Below are 23,580 nucleotides of genomic sequence, written 5' to 3' on the forward strand. Positions count from 1 at the left end.
ACAAAAGAGAGCGGTTTACAAGGTTTGTCCTGCTGAATATGGTGTTCTCATTAAAGGTGGTGGGTTTTATGTTATATTGATCACAATCATTGGTTTGTTTCAGTCGGTCTCTGAACGGGGGTCTGCTGTTTTTCCTTCTTTTAATTGATGCTTTGTGAGCTTTTGATCTAAAGCTGTTAAAGGTAGGGTAGGTGATTTCGTAGAGGCTAGCAATAGCAAGCTAGCTGTGAAAGCATAAGATACTAACCTTCCTGCAAATCAGAATCACAATCAGATTATATATATTCAGCAGACAATATGAAAACATATAAAAACTGTAACTTATTGATTGCTATTGGGACGTGAAGAGACTTTCAGCCAGCATGTTTCTGAACCAAATCACCTACCCTGCCTTTATTTTGGGCGTTTTTCAAAAGGATTCATTACGTGTGAAATTTATAAAATGAGGTCAAATTATATGAAACCTCTCCAGGTTTCTCTAAGGGTGCATAAAGGAATGCTTTCAGTGATGAATGTCCAGGAAGGAGAGCAGGTGGAGGGCCAGAATGAGAAACATCTGAGCATCTCATCCAGCAGCCTCCAACAGCTCAACGACCTGCTGAGCAGACTGACCTACACCAGCACCATCTACCACATCAAGACCGAAGACCTCGGTACGTAACCTGTGACCTAAAGGAATAGTTCACCTGAATTTTATCATCGTTTATTGTCATGTCATTCTATACCTGTTTAGACTTCTTCTGCGGAACACAGATTTTTGTTGAAGAATTTTAGGTTCCAAAAAACATTGGACCCAAAAAAAAGAAGACATTTTTCAAAATGACTTGGGGCTTGTCCAAAATCCCACACTTGCGGTCTTTGCACTTGACCACTTGTTTACATACATGATATATTTCCTGTATTTGACCCAAGTGTTCAAGCGAGCATGAAGACCAGACATGTGTGTAGAACTTTTCATTACCCGATGGGTCACTCTTATAGTGTTTACAAAAATGCAAGTGTTTACAGAACTTTATTTTGATTTTCAGCACTTTGCATTCTACAGGTGTTGGTCATATAATTAGAATATCATCAAAAAGATGATTTATTTCACTAATTCCATTCAAAAAGTGAAACTTGTATATTATATTCATTCATTACACACAGACTGATATTTCAAATGTTTATTTATTTTAATTTTGATGATTATAACTGACAACAAAGGAAAATCCCAAATTCATTATCTCAAAAAATTAGAATATTACTTTAGACCAATACAAAGAAAGGATTAAAAAAAATCTTGGCCAACTGAAAAGTATGAACATTAAAAGTATGAGCATGTACAGCACTCAATACTTAGTTGCCTGAACTACCTCAGCAATGCGGCGTGGCATGGGGTCGATCAGTCTTTGGCACTGCTCAGGTGTTATATGAGCCCAGGTTGCTCTGATAGTGGCCTTCAGCTGTTCTGCATTGTTGGGTCTGGCATATCGTATCTTCCTCTTCACAATACCCCATAGATCTTCTATGGGGTTAAGGTCAGGCGAGTTTGCTGGCCAGTTAAGAACAGAGATACCATGGTCCTTAAACCAGGAACTGGTAGCTTTGGCACTGTGTGCAGGTGCCAAGTCCTGTTCAAAAATGAAATTTGCATCTCCATAAAGTTGGTCAGCAGCAGGAAGCATGAAGTGCTCTAAAACTTCCTGGTATATGGCTGCATTGACCTTGGACCTCAGAAAACACCTTGGACCAACACCAGCAGATGACATGAAACCCAAACCATCACTGACTGTGGAAACTTTACACTGGACCTCAAACAATATGGATTGTGTGCCTCTCTTCCTCCAGACTCTGGGACCCTGATTTCCAAAGGAAATGCAAAATTTACTTTCATCAGAGAACATAACTTTGGACAACTAAGCAGCAGTGCAGTCCTTTTTGTCTAAGAGACGCTTCTGACGCTGTCTGTTGTTCAAGAGTGGCTTGACAAAAGGAATGCGACAGCTGAAACCCATGTCTTGCATACGTCTGTGCGTAGTGGTTCTTGAAGCACTGACTCCAGCTGCAGTCCACTCTTTGTGAATCTTCCCCACATTTCTGAATGGGTTTTGTTTCACAATCCTCTCCAGGGTGCGGTAATCCTTATTGCTTGTACACTTTTTTTATACCACATCTTTTCCTTCCCTTTGCCTCTATATTAATGTGCTTGGACACAGAGCTTTGTGAACAGCCAACCTCTTTTGCCATGACCTTTTGTGTCTTGCCCTCCTTGTGCAACGTGTCAATGGTCGTCTTTTGGACAACTGTCAAGTCAGCAGTCTTCCCCATGATTGTGTAGCCTACAGAACTAGACTGAGAGACCATTTAAAGGCATTTGCAGGTGTTTTGAGTTAATTAGCTGATTATAGTGTGGCACCAGGTGTCTTCAATATTCAACCTTTTCACAATATTCTAATTTTCTGAGTTACTGAATTTGGGAGTTTCCTTAGTTGTCAGTTATAATCATCAAAATTAAAAGAAATAAACATTTGAATATATCAGTCTGTGTGTAATCAATGAATATAATATACAAGTTTCACTTTTTGAATGGAATTAGTGAAATCAACTTTTTGATGATATTCTAATTATATGACCGGCACCTGTAAATGTCTTTTCAGTTTAGTAATAGTGGTGCTTCTAATTAAGTGATAAAAAGCAGTTGCAAATGTTGTACAAAATAAACATACTCATCCTAAAATGTGCAATACTTTGTTTTACTACCAAATTAATATCTAAGTATCATTCACATTTAACTGTAAAGATTTCCGCAAAACCTTCTGAGATCTCTGCAAAAGTCTCATAATTTATTTCCAGAACATGATGCACGATATGATACTCTTAGACTCAAATACCGCTCCAGAGCAGTATTCAAGCTTCACGTATAGATTTAGCATGCATTAAGGGTGCTGCACTTTGTTGTTTTACTTCCAGTTGCATGCACGTGCTATTAAATGGCCAAGACCAAAAATGTGGTATTTCGACAAGCCCTTGGAATATAATGATTCACACAAGGACAACTTTTATGATACTAATAAGTTTCATAAGACATTAAACATTAATCTGAATGTACTGACTTTACAAATGTATTCATGTCCTTAGCGTACTTCTCTTTTGAGCATCATGAGGTCATATTCCCGATTGAGATCAGACGTTTGTCAGTTCCTGTTCTGTTTGACCCAGGAAAAGGTGAGCTCAAATACAAATACTTACACTGTAGAAAAAAAAAAAAAAAAAAAAAAAAAAAAAATATATATATATATATATATATATATATATATATATAAAAATATATATATATATATATAGTAATAATAAAATAAAGTGAATAAAATAGAACTAATAATTATAATAATAATCTATGAAATTTATGGTATAGGAAACCAGCAGAAAAGTACCTGAAAAAATATGTTAGCCACAATTTGTAGCACTTACAGTGAAATACAGTACATTTAATTAACTGATATGACGTTAATATACCAAACTATCTTTATAATGTACCAACCATAAAACCACAGGTGATACTGAGAAAGCTATATGTGATCCTGAACCACAAAACCAGTCTTATGTGTCATTTTTTATATTTATACATCATCTGAAAGCTGAAAGCGTTCCATTGATGTATGTTTTGTTATGATAGTACAATATTTGGCAGAGATACAACTACTTACAGATATAAGTAGTAGTTGTATCTCTGCCAAATATGAATATATTTGGCAGAGATACAACTACCAAATCTGGAATCTGAGGGTGCAAAAAAAATACTGAGAAAATTGATTTTGAAGTTGTCCAAATGAATTCTTAGCATTGCATATTATTAATCAAAAATTAAGTTTTGATATATTTACAGTAGGAAATTTACAAAATATCTTCATGGAAAATGAGCTTTACTTAATATCCGGTCCCACTTTATATTGTGTCCCTAATACCTGTGTACTTACATAGTAACTAGATGTGTACATTTTATGTAACTACAGTGTAAGTACAAATTGGTACATAGCTGTAATGTTTTATCTAACTACACATATGTAACAAGCCACTGAATGGTATGTGTAAGTACAGATGTGTAACAGGACATTGTTAACAACACTTTTTGGTAATGAAAGTACAAATGTGTAACAGGACTAATAGCACTTTTTGGTAAAGAATGTGTTACACTTTACATTAGATTTATCATGTAATTACTCTGATGTTACACAGCAGCAGCCAGTAAGTTGTCTCAATCAAAAACCATTAATTGTGAAATGTCTTAGAAGGGTTTATGGGCCTTATTTGTTCTTTTTCACTTCCAAAACTTTTTTTTTTTAAATTACATGAAACATCCCAATTATATATAAATATTTATTTTTTTTTACAGTTTTTATAGTAAGTTTAGTAACTTTTTTTATTAATATTTTTACACAGTTCTTATAGAGTGTAGTGTGTGTGCTTCTAAACAGTTATTTTAATATCATTTATATATTATTATAGTTTTATTTATATTTGAAATAGCATGTATTTTTTATTCAGTTTTCATTTTAGTAGTCGTGATTTTGTTATGCACTTTCTGTCATTTTTCTTAATTTTACAGTGTAATCACAGTGTCTGTATCATGAACTCAATCACCATAATAATGGTCTCCCTCTCTCTCTCCCTCTCTCTCTCTCTCTCTCTCTCTGTAGATGTGAACTCTCAGGTGACTGTGCTAATTAAAGCATTTCTGCGTTACAAAGAACTAAATGTCCTCATCAACAGTATCCGTCTGAACTACCCAAAAATAAAGATCATTGTTGCTGATGACAGTCTGAACCCAGAGAAGGTGGTCGGTGACAATATAGAGCACTACATAATGCCCCCAGCACAGGTACAAACCTCAGGTTTTTCAAGTTGACTGTTAATATAATCTTCCTGACGTGTGAAGATTACTTGTTTCATTGTTTGGCTTTTCAGGGCTGGTTTGCAGGAAGAAATCTGGCAGTGTCGCAGGTCACCACTAAATACTTCCTGTGGGTGGATGATGACTTTGTGTTTCTCAATGAGACGCGCATTGAGAGCTTTGTGAACATTATGGAAGCCGTTCCTGAACTAGATGTGGTATTTATGTCAATTCTATCATCTTGATGACATTTGCAATTACAAAAAAATATATAATTTTTGACTGTCTGCTCACCAAGGCTGCATTTATTGGATAAAAATACAGTAAAACAGTAATATTGTGAAATATTATTACAATCTAATAAGTCATATGTATTCCTGTTATCAAAGTTGAATGTTCAGCATCATTACTCCAGTCTTTAGTGTCACCTGATCCTTCAGAAATCATTCTAATATTCTGATTTGCAGCTCAAGAAACTTTTTATATCAAAATCAATATTGAAACAGTAGTGCTGCCTAATATTATCATGGAAACAGTGGTTTATTATTTTCAGGATTCTTTGATGAATAGAATAAAGGCATTTCTTTGAAATTTAAATCTTTTTTTACCATTATAAATGTCTCTTACTGTCACTTTAATGAATCCTGGCTGAATAAAAATAACTTAACTGTGAGTGATTATACCTGTGAATTTTCATATGTGCATGTGCAATAAATGTTTATATTTCACAAAAAAATAGTTCAAACCAATAAAGATCTTTATTGTGTCCAATATTGTGTCTTATTTTTATGTTTGTGAAAGACCTTGACTGATCTTATTCTTTCTCTCTCCATCAGGTTGGTGGTCAGGTAGGAGGAAATCAGTTTGCTTTCCAGTTGAAATACGAGGAAGGGAACAGCGAGGAAGGCGGCTGTATCACGCGTGTCTATCGTACCCATGCGCCCCTGCCGGGTTTCAATGGCTGCTTCTTTGCAGATGGAGTCGTCAACTACTTCCTGGGCCGGACGGAGGCTGTGCAGAGGGTCAGTTTTGACCCGTTCCTCAAAAGAGTGGCTCACACTGGTGAGTGGATCTTAAAACATTCAGATCAGATGAAGTCATCCATCTATTTTAGAGTAAGTCTGTTATTAAAGTTGCCCAAAGACCTGACTATTGTGAAACTATACGCTTTGATATACTACATTCATCCACTGGCATGTAGGTCTTAGATAATTCAAAGCAATAGGTGTGGTACAGATTTTGATTTATTGTCCAAGAACAACAGTTTATGACAGCTGACCAACGGAGAAATGTGAAGGGAGCTTATTCTTGATCCACAGTGAACAAATCATTTACATGCCAGCTATAGAAATAGAGATGCCAGAGATAATAAGTGTTCGCTCAAGAATCTGTTTTCATTCTATATTCCCAACAGAATTCTTCGTTGATGGGCTTGGACATTTATTAGTTGCCACCTGTAAAGGTCTCATGATTGGTCATCAAAAACACGGTTCCACAAACAACTACGGTTCCTACAGGCATCCTCCCAAAAGTGATTCACAGGCGAAAATGACCCACCATTTTTTCAAGAACCATCTGAAATGCATCAAATACTAAGGAGCATATGAGGTGAAACATGCCATTCCTCAAACCTCATTAATCATTGGATTTGTTTATTTTTTATTTACTCTACAAATCAAAGGTTTGGATCTACTTATTCACATGAAAGCTTGTTTTTACCATAGAATAAAAAACAAATTGCTATTTTTCAAAATTAAGATTTTTTTTTTTCACTATTCTGATTTTACATCTCAAAATGTAGACTTTGTTTCTTGCCCTTTTTTCAGATTTTTGAGTTTAAATTTCTTGAAACTTTTTTTCTTTCATAATTCTGAGTCTGTATTCTTTTTTTCCACAATTTTTGCCATTTTTTTTTTGTAAGTTTATATCACAATTATGACTCTTTTTTTTTCTCTAAATCACAAGAAAAAAGTCAAAATTATGAATTGTGAGATAGAAACCCAGTATTGCGAGATATAAACTTGCAAAATTGCAATTACCTATTCAATATTTTAGTCCATGGTGAAAACATGCTTACAAAGTCATTAAAGCTATAAAAGAACATAGATGGAAGAATGAGAATTATATAGTGACCAAATATATTTACTAAACGTAATGCTTTCATGGTCTGTTCATTGAGAACTGGTTGACTGGGTTTGACTTTCCTTTCATTTAATATCCACTCCAAAAGGTTTTTTTTTTTGTTTTTTTACTTTAATTTGTGCAAATGAAGTAATGGCCTATGGGTTGGATGTTCATGTGGGTAACTGGTAATGATTTCAGTATAAGGAGGGTGAAAATGATAGTGTTACATTCCTGTTTTTTTATAAGTGGATCAAACACAATTTTCATAAGTGAAGTATACAAAATTGTACGCTGCTAAATATTACAGTTTAGCAAGCAGGTTATGCTGGGAGTTCATTTTTCAATTTTTTTAAATGCTATTGCTTATTTTTAGAACATTCAAAGGTAGTTCATTCAGAAATAATGTTCATAACAATGGGAGTGTTAGGGAGTGTTAAGTGTTCTTACATTGTTAGCTGGGATAGCACATTAAAAAGTGAACTGAAAACAAGTGTTGCAGTTCCTGTAAATCACCTGTTTACTGTACACACTCTCAGAATTATTTTTTTACAAAAACTGTCACTGGGGGGGGGGGGGCTACTGCCCCGTGACAGCTTTTGTACCTTTTTTCTGAGAGTGCAGAATTAAACTGCAGTTCATTTTTGCTTGAAGGTAGACATTTTTTATATATTTTTTTGATGGTGTATCCTGCATATTACTTATTTATATAAGAGTTAGATTTGTATTTTATTTGATAAAATCAACAGGCCTGCAAAGTCACCATTGTCACCAAAAAGTCAAAGTGTCATCGGTCTTTCATCTTTGCATGTTTACTGGAACAATATTGTCACTAAATACATTGCAGTGCCAATAAAGATTCAATGCTCTGTTGTCATTTTATTGTTTGAGAAAATGATTTATTTGTTTCTATTCTTCAGCTTATGTATCCACTGTAGAAGTAAGCTATGTTCTGCAAATGTCCGAATTCCGATTCATAAGCTGCTATAGGTAAATAACTAGAAGAATAACAAGTGTAGAAGTGTAGTAAACATTAAACTTGCACTATAAACCAATGTGTTCATGATTAGAACAACACATTAAAATAATATGATGACACATAAAAGTTTGCAATATCAATCAGCATAACGGACTGTTTTTCTACAGCTAAAACAACTCCAAGTGAATGACACCTGAAGCTTCGCACATTCAGGTTACCAATACAAAAAAAACATCAATTGCATCATCCATGTGAAACGGCATCAACTAAAATGCACACTAAAGATATCTGTGTTTTCGTGTTCAAGAACCTGGTCTCATAAAAATACGTACCTCTGTGCACTTTTTGTGCAAAACCATTTTACGTACCCAACTGCACGTTTCGCCGCAGTTTCAAAGAGAAATGTCCACTGAGTGGCACTAAAACATTGGTTCAATTCATGAACCCTAGCACGATTTTATTACGTTGAAACGGGTACGTATTGTGTTTTTATTATGTTGCTTCTATTACGTTAATATTCTTCTATTACATTCTATTACATTACATCCAGGTGGATGCTGCACACTGGTGGTGGATGAGGAGATACCCCCTGACTATGTAAGCGCTTTGAGTGCCTAGAAAAGCGCTATTTAAATGTAATGAATTATTATTATTATTATTATTTATTATTATTATTATTATTATTAATGTTGCTTCTGGCCTATTGCAGTGGTTCAGAATTCAAATATCCACAGACTGTCGCTAAAAGTTAATGTTCTATTGTGTTGGAAATATGCTCTTGCAACAAACCCGACCCTAAACCTGCCAGATAGTGTTAACAAATGGGGAAAAAATAATGATAATAAAATGCAATCGTTGATGCAACCGTGCCATTTGAACTTCCTTATATGCAGATTTGAAATGTTTAGTCGAACCGCGGTTACATGGGATTCAAACCCTCTCAAGTATGTCTCTGTCTGTGAGCTACCGAACAACCCTACCATCCATGAAAACCCATAGATATGAAGTGGGATATGTGTGATACTAACATTCAAATCTCCAGCATATTCATATTGTTAAGTCATAACATGACATTTTTCAAGTAATTGAGCGGAAATTTTGCTTTATTAATCTAAAATCTGTACATTTGTGTGAAAAGGAATAAAAGGTGTCGGAGCTTTACTGCCTCTAGTGTTCATTTATTTTGGAAATTGCAGTGATGTGTACTTATTGGTAGCCTACGTATTTCGCATCTCATTAAAAAGTGTAACCAGGTACATTTATGCCATAAGACCAAGTAGGCCATTTTTAATATACAAACTGGTCCAAATGCAATAAAATGCAAAAAATACTAAAACAACAACAAAAAACATGTCAAACTACACCCTGTATGTGTTATCTGTAGAACCCTGTTCTATCTGCACTGGTCGTCCACTCCATATTTGCCTATGAGTATTTGCCTAAGCGATTTGCATAAAAACAGCTTATTTATCTAGGGATTTAGAGCCTGATTTTTCTCAATTTTAGTTGAAATGCATTCAGCATTGTTTTCAGGTTATTGTATTCTCAACAGGGAACAGACCCCATCAATGTGTTGTGATGGATCAAATTCAAATGTGCTATAGGAAGAAAAACAGTGAGAGTGAGCACTAGGTTCATTTCTCTTTTTTAAAATCTCCCTGTGGTCTAACATAATTGTTTTAAATGTTCTGAGGATTTGAGGCTTTACAGTGCACTTCACGATTGATAGGATTGCTATCCAGTTGAATTTACACGTTCCATTTTACACTTGATCACATCTGGGTCAGTATAACATGCTCACAACTTTATTTTTTACAGTTTTGGGAGGAGTAAAATCTCTAAACAACCAGATGCATTGACACCGGATCCTTGTGTCGTCAGGGTGAGAGTCCAAACAGCTGATAAAACTTAACAATACTCCACAAATAATCCACACCACTCCAGTCCAACAATTAACATCTTGTGTTACATAACTGAATTATAAGATTGTCCTAGGTAGTTAAAAATAGCACATGTAGCACAGAAGTTATTAATCTTTGTTAAAAAAATACAAGTCTTAGTTCATGATAACCCATTAAATAACACAGTTGCAACTTTTGATTTTAACAACATTTTATTAAATATTGGAATACCTAAGATTAATAAATGTTCAGAAGAATTTTTCATTGGCAGTTTGTTAACTAATGAATTAACTAATTTTAACTAATGAAGCCCTAATGTAAAGTGTGAATGAATAATAAAGAATCAAAACACTTTCAAACAATATGTTGTTGTCCAGATTAAATTAAAATAAAAGAAAATATACAGTTAAGTCTAAATATTTAAGTATTTGATGCTGTGATGAACACCATAGCAAATACAGAAAACTGAATGACTATTTCAAATTATTTCATTATGTTTTAGAAAGTAGCCAGCTGCTTTATTTATGGAGTTTCCAGGCTGCATTTTCTGAAGCTTAGCGTCATCTGCTGTCAGAGAGTGAATGTGGTTTTTATTCATCTGTGTTCTCCATGTCATGTGCTTCTCGTGTGCTTGTTTACATCAGAGCACATGTGTCTTGCATGTGTTTTACATTTTGGCCAGTTGATGGGAAAAGTATTTTTGCTGGCGCCGCAGCATAAATGGGTGCCCACTGCTCCGGGTGTGTGTTCACGGTTTGTGTGTGTTCACTGCTGTGTGTTTACTTTGGATGGGTTAAATACAGAGCATGGATTCTGAGAATGGGTCACCATACTTGGCTCTATGTCACTTTCAGTTCAGTAAATGCTTATATGTTCGCACTAATCATTTGTGATAGGGCTTCATCTACAGAAGAAGTGAGTATAAGGTTTTTTATGAATCTTTGCAAATTGCTATGTGCTAGAAAGCAAGTTTCTCCTCTAAAGTATATTAGCATGGTCTCCCTGCTAAACTTATAGTAAAGTCTGTGTATGCTTGTCCTTACAAGTACAATTTTAGCTGTATTATTTGTGTCCCCTTCAAAAATTGCTCAAGAAATTTTATGTTTGGGTGGGTTTAAACTGTATTAAGACTATAATTTGACACTCACCGTCGGGGCTATGAAAACAGTATGTTTTAAAAGATATGTTAAAGGAGATATATTAAATGTTATATTTGCATCAGTGAATCATGTTTTAATAGATTATGACATGACAAACACTAGTGAGATTTATTTGATTGTGATGCGAAGGAGCGTTAGTGTTAGCCGTGAAGAGGACAGGACTAATGAAAGATCATTGCAGAGTAGTAAAGCGTATCTGTGCTACCCGCTCAGTCCATCTATTTATCAGTCATTTACATCTTCAGATCACTTTTTTTTTTTTTTTACTTATTAGAGGTACAGAACGCCACACAGCAACTTTTCGGCACTGCACCAAACAAAAATCAATCGCTTATAAAGATCAAGCACCTAATAAGGTCTCTGTGAATTAATTCGAATGGTTTGATTTTCCCCACGTTATAAACGGTTATGACGTTTTTGAGGGCGTTTCCACCAATGCCGAACAAGTCAATGGGATCCGCATTAAAAACAAATCTTCACAAGTCTACAATGGAGACATTTGCAATTATATATAACATGTAAATTGAAAGCTATTTGACATTTTAAAGTGATCTAACGCTGATGTCGCTCCAAATGATTGATCATTAGTTGTTCTTGACCAGGATTAAACAGATTCATATCTCTCATAAACTGGTTTTAATAAAACTCTTTTGCATTAAATAATAAAGACACAAAGCAGGTTAAGGTAAATATTATTGTACAAATAATTATAAAATGCTATAGACTGCGAATAAGATTGCAGTTTCACATTTTGCACATGCATTACAAGGTTAATAGTTTTTTACATGCAATTATACAAAATAAAACCAAACAAGATGTGTAATGAAGATAAAATATGTAGACAAATAAGAATAGATGTTGTGCAATTCACTCAGCATCATGGCTCTGCGCAAATGTTGCACTCTGATATTTAAAGTCGACATGAAATCAAAATTGACTAGTCTTATTTTTTAATGGAATACTGGAAGGGTGTCCCAAACTGAAGTGTGTGTATTGTTGTGTTGTGTTTTTGAAGTGCTGTCATGCAAGATATGTCTACAAATGTTTTAACCAAACTTTAGCACTTCAGTATTTTGTATGCATGTCCTGCTGTGTCATATTTTCTAATGTTAAGATCTCTTTGTTTTTGTTTTTTATAAGTGTTTCCATTTTCTCATTTTAGTACTATTCTGGAGAAAGTGAGCCTGTGCTGTTATTGTTAACAGACATGGTTTATTTGCTAAGTGTCCTGGGACAGGTGAGGGGGTGAGTGGAGGCAGGTGGAGCTGCTGGCACTCCCTCTGAGTTTAAACAAACCAATATCCCGGAGTAATTCATTTACTCAAACAGTACACTGACTGAACTGCTGTGAAGAGAGAACTGAAGATGAACACCGAGCCGAGCAAGATAATTACTCGTTCACGAGTCAAGAACCATTTCTGTCAGATGCGTCCGATTCGAAAACCGAGGAGCTGATGATACTGCGCATGTGTGATTCAGCTTGAAGCAGACTGACACACAGAGCATCTGAACTGAACTGATTCTTTTGGTGATTGATTCTGAACTGATTCTTTTGGTGATTTTGGACATCGAGCACAAAAGAACCGGTGAACTGTTTTCTTCAACCTGTTTATTGAATCGAACTGTCCGAAAGAAGTACTGGTGATCCGAAAACCGATGCAACCGGTTCTTGTCTCGTGAACGAGTCAGTCTATTGTTCATTATCTGGCTCGGCTCTGTGTTCATCTTCAGTTCTCTCTTCAAAGCAGTTCAGTAACTGTACTGTTTGAGTACATGAATTACTCCGGGATACTCCTGGTTTGTTTGAACTCAGAGGGAGTGTCAGCCACATTAAAAAAGTTAACAGCTTAAGTCATTTGTGGATTAATGTGTATTGGAGACACGAACCATTTAAAATGATTCAGTTCGATTTCAAAAAGATCCGGTTACATCGAATGATTCGTTCGCGAACCGGATATCACAAACTGCTTTGTTTTGAACTCTCTCTCACAACAGACACGGTTGAGAAGACAATGCTGAATAAAGTCATAGTTTTTTTGCTATTTTTGGACCAAAATGTATTTTTTTGATGCTTCAAAAAATTCTAAAGCTCCTATAGCTGCCGGCAGTTTTGTTATACAACGCACTTTTTACGCACATCAACAGTCTTGAAGTCCATGTCTACTTTTCTGCTTCTTTATTTACCAAATGCAAACATTAAACATACTTGAGAGACAGTGAACATCAAACCTGTGCGTGAGGTAAAAACGGTATGCATTCCCCCACCAAGTTCACTTCCCTCTACGACGTGTAAAACACCGGTTTAAAAACACTCTGTGCACCTACTGCCCCCACCTGGTGACAGCCCGAAATACATAGACACTGACTCTGGCTCCAACACACCGGCCCCATAATTGTTGGTGTAACCAATAGTATGTTCCTGCACAACCGGAGGCTGCAGATTCAGGACCGCAGTTCTAGGACCCTAGTTTTTCGTGACAGCGCCACCTACCGTACTGGACGATATGGCGATGGCTGCAGTTTCAGGACCGCAGTTCTAGTACCCTGTTGGTTTAGTTTGCAGTCACGTTACTTTGTATATAGCATCAATATAATAATCTCAGTAGTATTTGTTTTTAAATGTGATTTTTGATTCAAAATGCAGCAGAGGTTAATTACTAAGTGTGCTTTGAGTCTCAATTTTAAATTTAAACATGAATTTACACAAAATATGAATGAAATATCAATTTTGTAAAATTGATGTAAAACAATTGTAAAAAATGAAGAACCTTAAAAGTCATAGTCTCTTGAATTATACAGTATATTGATTAACCTCCTTAAGGTGAATTAGCTCATTATCAGGTAAGTTAAAGTTGGAATCAGCGTATGGAGTCACTAAATTACAGCTGATATTTTAAAAGTTGTTGAGAGGCAAGACAAGACACAAGAATGATTCAAGAATATTTATATATATATACAGTACAGACCAAAAGTTTGGAAACATTACTATTTTTAATGTTTTTGAAAGAAGTTTCTTCTGCTCATCAAGCCTGCATTTATTTGATCAAAACTACAGAAAAAAAATTTAATAGTGATATATTATTAAATTATTAAATTAATTGTTTTTAAATTTATTATACTTTAAATTATCATTTATTTCTGTGATGCAAAGCTGAATTTTTAGGATCATTATCACATGATCCTTTAGAAATCATTCTAATATGATGATTCATTATCAAAGTTGGAAACAGTTCTGCTGCTTAATTTTTTTTCAGAACATGTGATACTTTTTTAGGATACTCTGATGAATAAAAAGTAAAAAAAAAAGAAGCTATGTTTTTAAAATATAAATATTTTGTAATAACAATATACACTACTGGTCAGTAATTTGGGGTCAGTATTTTTTTTCTTTCTTCTTTTTAAATAAAATCAATACTTTTATTCAGCAAGGATGTGTTAAATTGATAAAAAGTAAAAAAAAAGTAAAAGTAAAAGTAAAGAAAATATATTATTAGAATTTATTATTAGAATTTTTTTTTCTTAATAAATACAGTTCTTTTTAACCTTTTTATTCATCAAATATATTAGACAGCAGAACTGTTTCAACACTCATAATAAATCAGAATATTAGAATGATTTCTAAAGGATCATGTGATAGACCGGATGTTACATGTGACACTGAAGGCTGGAGTAATGATGCTGAAAATTCAGCTTTGCATCACAGGAATGAGTTATTTTTTTAGGTATATTCAAATAGAAAACTATTATTTTAAGTTGTAATAATATTTCACAATATTACTGTTTTTTCTGTATTTTTGATCAAATAAATGCAGGCTTGATGAGCAGAAGAAACTTCTTTCAAAAACATTAAAAATAGTAATGTTTCCAAGCTTTTGGTCTGTACTGTATATATGTCATTTTTGCGACTACATCACAACAGCACCAAAGCGAACCCCTTTTCCATCAGTTGCTGCATGGATAGAATGGCTGTAGGCTTCAACTCTAGAGAAAGAGAGAGCGAGAGACAGAGAGAGATAAATAAGAAACATTTGTTTAACATATTCAACTGGAATATTATATATATATATATATATATATATATATATATATATATATATATATATATATATATAATATAAACCCTTTTTGGATTTTTATATGTATCTTGAAAAAGAGAGAGCCTACTTGTTAGAATATTTTGAGATCATGAAAATATTCCTAGTGCCTTTTTTAATCATCTGTTCTACAATGCGCCTAACCAAATCCATAAAATCACTTCATATTGGCCATGCAGAACATGACAGAAACTAACACATGATATCAATGGACTGTATGTGTGGAGTAGACCTGCAGATTAGGCCAAATTGTAACAAGCTATTAACACTGCCAAACGCCTCATTCATCATTGCAAAACAATGCCAAAACAACAGGCTAACACATACTGCAACTAGGCAGTCAGTGCAGTTTAAATATGAAAGATATTTTATACATAAATATGGTAAAACAACGACTATTAAGCCAGTATTATATATGATATGTCTGGATGATGACTACTATATCACCGACAACAAAGTTTCTACGTGGTTCCATCCATTTTTGACGTTCCTGAAGCAATGGAAGATACTCCCTTATCCACCTTTTCCAGAAAAGATCAGACAGATATTGGACTTGCCGCCATCTACGCCTGATACACAAGTCACTTTCTTGAAAAAGTCCTGGTGGAAGAAGTGGTTTTGATCTTAATTGTAGGACATGGTTGGGCGTGAGAGCTTCCAAGTTGTTTGGATCATCTGAAAGCTTTGTGATAGGTCGGTCATTAAGAATGACTTCAGCTTCACAAAGAATAGTGTGAAAGCTCTCATCATCCAAGCATTGTTGTCGAAGAGTGGAATACAAAACTTTCTTTACAAGGCGAATGAGCCTTTCCCACACACCTCCATGATGGGATCCTGCAGGAGGATTAAAGGTCCATTTTATGCCTTCTGATAGAAAGGTACGCTGAATTTCATCATGATCCAATGACTTCAAAGCTTCCCTAAGCTCCCTCTCTGCTCCATTGAAATTAGTTCTATTATCGGATCTTAAACGCACTACTTGCCCACGACGACACATGAAATGACGAATGCAATTTATACAGGAATTTGTATCCAGAGAGTAGGCTAATTCAAGGTGTACTGCTTGACTTGTCATACAGGTGAACAAAACTCCATATCTTTTCACAACACTGCAACCTCTTTTCACATCAATAAGTCCAAAGTAGTCTACACCAGTATTAGTAAATGGAGGCAAATCTGGCACAATTCTTTCCTTTGGTAAGTCAGACAGTCTCTGTTCTCCAAATTTGCCTTGAAAACGTCGACATACGACACACTCAGAAATTACTTTTCTACAAGCAGAGTATGCTTTAATAATCCAGTACCTTTTCCACAATGTTGAAAGCATGTGGTTTCTCCCTGCATGGCCTAGTTGTTTATGAACATGCAGCATGATAAGTTTGGATATATGATGTTCCTTTGGCAGGATAAACGGACATTTAATCTCCTCAGGCATTGCTGATCTACTAAGTCTTCCACCCACTCTAAGTAAACCATCAGTCAATACTGGATCAAGCTTGTAGATGTTACTACTCCTTTTGACTCCAGATGTTCCACTTTGCAGAGAAGAAATTTCCTGTTTGAATGGACCACATTGAGAAAATTCAATAATTGCTGATTCTGCTTGAGAAAGATCATTTGGTGTAAGACCTTGACAACGGAATCCAGTTCCGAACCTTTTCATTTCCTCTTCAACTCGGTCCTGTTCTAATGCAAAATTACTCATTCCAGAAGTAGCAGAGGACTGAATATGTGTCCTGTGTTGCTTGAGCCTCCAGAACACATCCTTCAACTTTAGAATCCATGCTACTGCAATTTTTTCCAATCAGAAAAATAGTTCAAAAGTTGATTAGTAGCAGTGTCAAAACCTTTGGAAATGGCAGCAATTACTACTGTGTCCTTTTTAACCTCTGGATCATCCTTCAAGACCTGGTCACAATAGGATTGTGGCCATTCTTTTAAGGCTTCCAACAGGTAATCTGGACCCTGTATCCATCTATTGGCTTTCAATAAAATTTTCAACAGACATGCCTCTAGAGGCATCATCAGCAGGATTAAATTTTGTTCCAACATGTCTCCATTGTGCAACGTCTGTTGCATCCCTGATGACTGCCACTCTGTTTGCCACAAATGTATGGAACCTCTTTTCATCATTGGCAATGTACTTTAAGACAGTTTGACTGTCTGTCCAAAACATTGACTTGTCCAAATCCATTCGAAGTTCCTTCTTGAGCATCTTGTCAACTCTGACTGCTAAAACAGCAGCTGGAAGTTCAAGTCTGGGTATTGTTATCCGTTTTAAAGGAGTGACTCTAGATTTTCCAAGCATAAAGGAAAGTCTTACACTTTTGTTTCCATCTTCCAGACGCAAGTAAGAAAGGGTTCCATAACCACACTCACTTGCATCTGAAAGTGATGCAATTGAGCCATCTTGATCTTTCCAAAATCATTTGGCATGATGCATCTGTCCACTTTCACCATAACTACCATTTTGAGATCTTGCAGCCACCTTGACCACTGACATGCCAAAATCTGTGGCATTTCATCATCCCATCCAATGTTTCTTTTACATAGTTCCTGTAATAGTAACTTAGAAGGCAGTATTAATGGTGAAAGAAATCCCAAAAGATCGTAAATACAACTAACAACAGACAAAATGCCTCGTCTTGTGTATGGTCTTTCACTTACGGAAATCTTGAACATGAATGCATTAGATTCCACACACCAGTGTAACCCAAGCGCTCTTTCCACAGGTAAGTTGTCTTTACCCAGGTTGAGATCTTTTGTTGATATTGACAGATGTTCTTCTGGAATACTTGCTAGTACCTTACGACTATTACTCATCCATTTGGATAACGGAAATCCTCCTTTAGAACAAACTGCAGTTAAATCTTTAACCATGTGAAGTGCCTCCTCTTGTGTGAACAGATGTTAAACAGTCATCTTCATAGAAGTTATGCAAGATGGTATTCAAGACTCTGTTCGGAAAGCAATCTTTGTAATCATCCGCAAGTTTTCTCAAAGCATAATTGCTACAGCTTGGTGATGAAATTGCCCCAAAGAAATGAACTTTCATACTCTACTCTTTAAAGCTTTGCGTAATGTCACCATTTGGCCACCACAGAAAACGAAGAAAATCCACATTCCTCTTTGACACCTTTACTTGATGGAACATAGCCTCAATGTCCGCCATCAAAGTCACATGATCTTGCCTGAACCTGGTCAAAACCCCCAACAATGTGTTGGTGAGATTTGGGACTTGCAGTAATTGTGAATTCAAGGACATTCCTTTAAAGACTGCACTACAGTCAAACACAACTCTAATCTTCTTTTTTTTAGGATGGTATACCATGATGTGGGATATACCACACCTTTCCATCATCCCGCTGTAACTTATCTTGTGGTATTACTTCAGCATACCCCTTGTCAATAACATCAGTGACGAAGGCTGAGTATTGCTCTTGAAACTCCTGGTTCTTAGTGAACTTTCTTTTCAAGCTCATTAAACGCTGTTCCCCAAGGCACCTATTATTAGGCATGATAACGTCATGCTTTCTAAATGGCATGTCAATACAATAATGACCATTTTCAGTGGTAATTGACAGATCCATTATCTCCATAAAACGTTGATCCTCTCTAGATGGTTTGAAGTCATCTTCTAAAGATTTCTCATTGAAATCGTGATTGTACTGTGCAACCAGTAATTCTTCTATCTTTGCAACCGAGATCCTATTAGCAGTAACTGATTGAAAGACGGTCTTTCTTCCATCATCTGCTTCTTTTACAAGACCGTTTATGGCCCACCCCAATAGGGTCTTAACGGCATAGGGTCCTTGACCTTCACTATTGATGATCTCCCATGGTTCCAAGAACTTTGGAGCGTTTTTACCAATTAACAATCCAACTTCAGTATCCAGTTTGGGAATATTAACAACATCCAAATATTTCCATTTTCTTAGATCTCTTTGATCAACTACATTGCCTTTGTTTACAGGTATTGTCTTCTGAGTAAAAACTTCTGGCAAATCCAAGAATTTACCCTCAGACATTCCTGATATCTCTAATCCAGTGAGCACAGATGTATTAACCACATTTTTGTGTCCAATTGTTCGCAGCAATATGCACTTCTTTGTCCCATTCATCTTCAGCTTCCGCATAAGCCCTTCGGTACAAAAAGTGGCTGTACTCCCTGGATCCAAGAAGGCATATATTGTTACTGTAAAGTCTCCAAGCCTAGACTTCACCTTAACTGGCACAATAAACAATGAACAGTCTTGTTCTCTGGCCCCAGGACGAGCATAGGTCTGCAGAGTAACAAGAGCATTACTCACTAGCTTTTCTTCAAAGGGTTTACTCTTAGCTGAGATACGCAGTATAGTAGGATGCTTCTGACCGCACACACAACAAGTTTGTTGACTTGTGCAATCTTTACTAAGGTGTCCAATTTTCAAACAAGCAAAGCAAAAACCATGATTCTTCAAAAACTCAATCTTTTGACTGTGAGTCATCTTGTGAATCAAAGGGCATTTTTTCAAAACATGGTTCTCTTTGCATGCATAGCAACAGGATGTAGAGCTGTGCTGTGATGAATGGACTTTAGGCTGAAAACCTTCAACAGTGTTTACTATAGCCACTGTAGCTGAACGCTGCCCTTTACCACTGTAAGGAGGAGCAGATTTGATTTTATGTAATATGGGTGGTTGTGTATCTTTAATATCTCCAAAGAGAGGATCTGTGAGAACCTTAACCTGATACTCAATGAAGTCCACCATATCTGTAATCTTAATCCTACAACCATTGCGTTCTTGTAACTCACAGGCTATGGCTCTCCATTTTTCCCTGAGTCGGTAAGGCAGTTTTAACATGATGTTCTTAAGATTCGATGAAACGTTAATCTCATCCATATACTGCAAGTTTATCATCACATTGCAATACCCTCTTAGAAACAAAGCATATGCTTGCAAACCATCGATGTCATCAGGTTTTATTACAGGCCAATTCAATGCCTTTTCCATATAGGCTGCTGTGATTTTCAACTCATGGCCAAAGTGCTCCTTCAACAAATCCTTGGCCTTTTTGAATCCTTGTTCAGCTGGCATATGCTGACAGCTTCTAACCAGTTCTCTCGGTCGCCCTCTAGTCAATGTCAATGTCACCTTTATTTATATAGCGCTTTAAACAAAATACATTGCGTCAAAGCAACTGAACAACATTCATTAGGAAAACAGTGTCAATAATGCAAAAATGAGAGTTAAAGGCAGTTCATCATTGGATTCAGTTATGTCATCTCTGTTCAGTTAAATAGTGTCTGTGCATTTATTTGCAATCAAGTCAACGATATCGCTGTAGATGAAGTGTCCCCAACTAAGCAAGCCAGAGGCGACAGCGGCAAGGAAACGAAACTCCATCGGTGACAGAATGGAGAAAAAAACCTTGGGAGAAACCAGGCTCAGTTGGGGGGCCAGTTCTCCTCTGACCAGACGAAACCAGTAGTTCAATTCCAGACTGCAGCAAAGTCAGATTGTGCAGAAGAATCATCTGTTTCCTGTGGTCTTGTCCTGGTGCTCCTCTGAGACAAGGTCTTTACAGGGGATCTGTATCTGGGGCTCTAGTTGTCCTGGTCTCCGCTGTCTTTCAGGGATGTAGAGGTCCTTTCTTGGTGCTGATCCACCATCTGGTCTGGATACGTACTGGATCCGGGTGACTGCAGTGACCCTCTGATCTGGACACAGACTGGATCTGGTGGCCACGGTGACCTCGGAACAAGAGAGAAACAGACAAATATTAGCGTAGATGCCATTCTTCTAATGATGTAGCAAGTACATAGGGTGTTATGGGAAGTGTTTCCGGTTCCGGTTTACCTAATTAATGCAGCCTAAAAATCCTTTAACGGATTTGGATAATAAAAGCATATTAGTATGTTATGTGTATGCCAGGTTAAAGAGATGGGTCTTTAATCTAGATTTAAACTGCAAGAGTGTGTCTGCCTCCCGAACAATGTTAGGTAGGTTATTCCAGAGTTTGGGCGCCAAATAGGAAAAGGATCTGCCGCCTGCAGTTGATTTTGATATTCTAGGTATTATCAAATTGCCTGAGTTTTGAGAACGTAGCGGACGTAGAGGATTATAATGTAAAAGGAGCTCATTCAAATACTGAGGTGCTAAACCATTCAGGGCTTTATAAGTAATAAGCAATATTTTAAAATCTATGCGATGCTTGATAGGGAGCCAGTGCAGTGTTGACAGGACCGGGCTAATATGGTCATACTTCCTGGTTCTAGTAAGAACTCTTGCTGCTGCATTTTGGACTAGCTGTAGTTTGTTTACTAAGCGTGCAGAACAACCACCCAATAAAGCATTACAATAATCTAACCTTGAGGTCATAAATGCATGGATTAACATTTCTGCATTTGACATTGAGAGCATAGGCCGTAATTTAGATATATTTTTGAGATGGAAAAATGCAGTTTTACAAATGCTAGAAACGTGGCTTTCTAAGGAAAGATTGCGATCAAGTAGCACACCTAGGTTCCTAACTGATGATGAAGAATTGACAGAGCAACCATCAAGTCTTAGACAGTGTTCCAGGTTATTACAAGCAGAGTTTTTAGGTCCTATAATTAACACCTCTGTTTTTTCAGAATTTAGCAGTAAGAAATTACTCGTCATCCAGTTTTTTATATCGACTATGCAATCCATTAGTTTTTCAAATTGGTGTGTTTCACCGGGCTGCGAAGAAATATAGAGCTGAGTATCATCAGCATAACAGTGAAACCTAACACCATGTTTCCAGATGATATCTCCCAAGGGTAACATATAAAGCGTGAAGAGTAGCGGCCCTAGTACTGAGCCTTGAGGTACTCCATACTGCACTTGTGATCGATAGGATACATCTTCATTCACTGCTACGAACTGATGGCGGTCATATAAGTACGATTTAAACCATGCTAATGCACTTCCACTGATGCCAACAAAGTATTCAAGTCTATGCAAAAGAATGTTGTGGTCAATTGTGTCAAACGCAGCACTAAGATCCAATAAAACTAATAGAGAGATACACCCACGATCAGATGATAAGAGCAGATCATTTGTAACTCTAAGAAGAGCAGTCTCAGTACTATGATACGGTCTAAATCCTTACTGGAAATCCTCACATATACCATTTTTCTCTAAGAAGGAATATAATTGTGTGGATACCACCTTTTCTAGTATCTTGGACAGAAAAGGGAGATTCGAGATTGGTCTATAATTAACTAGTTCTTTGGGGTCAAGTTGTGGTTTTTTGATGAGAGGCTTAATAACAGCCAGTTTGAAGGTTTTGGGGACATGTCCTAATGACAATGAGGAATTAATAATAGTCAGAAGAGGATCTATGACTTCTGGAAGCACCTCTTTCAGGAGCTTAGATGGTATAGGGTCTAACATACATGTTGTTGGTTTAGATGATTTAACAAGTTTATACAATTCTTCCTCTCCTATGGTAGAGAATGAGTTGAACTGTTCCTCATGGGGTCTATAGTGCACTGTCTGATGTGATACTGTAGCTGACGGCTGAATGGTTGCAATTTTATCTCTAATAGTATCGATTTTAGAAGTAAAGTAGTTCATAAAGTCATTACTGCTGTGGTGTTGGGAAATGTCAACACTTGTTGAGGCTTTATTTTTCGTTAATTTAGCCACTGTATTGAATAAATACCTGGGGTTATGTTTGTTTTCTTCTAAAAGAGAAGAAAAGTAATCGGATCTAGCAGTTTTTAATGCTTTTCTGTAGGATATGTTACTTTCCCGCCAAGCAATACGAAATACCTCTAGTTTTGTTTTCCTCCAGCTGCGCTCCATTTTTCGGGCTGCTCTCTTTAGGGTGCGAGTATGCTCATTATACCATGGTGTCAAACTGTTTTCCTTAACCTTCCTTAAGCGTAAAGGAGCAACTTTATTTTGTGTTAGAAAAGAGAGAGTCCATAGTTTCTGTTACATCATCAAGTTGTTCTGAGGTTTTGGATATGCTAAGGAATTTGGATACATCAGGAAGATAACTTAAAAAGCAGTCTTTTGTGTTAGAAGTGATGGTTCTTCCATACTTGTAACAAGAAGTAGAATTTACAATTTTGGCTATATGAATTTTGCAAAGAACTAAATAATGATCTGAGATATCATCACTTGGCTGAATAATTTCAACACCATCAACATCAATTCCATGTGACAGTATTAAATCTAGAGTATGATTTCGACAATGAGTAGGTCCTGAAACGTGTTGTCTAACACCAATAGAGTTCAGAATGTCTATAAATGCTGATCCCAATGCATCGTTTTCATTATCAACATGGATATTAAAATCACCAACTATTAAAACTTTATCTGCAGCCAGAACTAACTCGGATGTAAAATCACCAAACTCTTTAATAAAGTCTGTATGGTGCCCTGGTGGCCTGTATACAGTAGCCAGTACAAACATAACAGGGGATTTATCATTAACA

The 23,580-nt window shown here is 36.2% G+C and overlaps 1 protein-coding gene and 1 long non-coding RNA gene across 2 annotated transcripts in view; both read left to right on the top strand.

The window, feature by feature from the left end:
• Nucleotides 1-23,580, top strand: part of LOC132133703 (uncharacterized) — a 300,636-nt gene that overhangs the window by 101,697 nt on the left and 175,359 nt on the right. The gene's annotated exons all lie outside the window — the stretch shown is intronic.
• Nucleotides 497-6,627, top strand: LOC132133289 (beta-1,4 N-acetylgalactosaminyltransferase 2-like). Its single transcript, XM_059546092.1, has 6 exons — nt 497-653; nt 3,118-3,204; nt 4,677-4,858; nt 4,945-5,088; nt 5,707-5,932; nt 6,285-6,627. The coding sequence occupies exons 1-6, from the start codon at nt 497-499 to the stop codon at nt 6,464-6,466; spliced, it is 978 nt and encodes a 325-aa protein (XP_059402075.1). The 3' UTR covers nt 6,467-6,627.

The sequence above is a fragment of the Carassius carassius genome, chromosome 50 (assembly GCF_963082965.1).
Source record: "Carassius carassius chromosome 50, fCarCar2.1, whole genome shotgun sequence".
In the NCBI taxonomy this organism is placed as follows: Eukaryota; Metazoa; Chordata; class Actinopteri; order Cypriniformes; family Cyprinidae; genus Carassius; species Carassius carassius.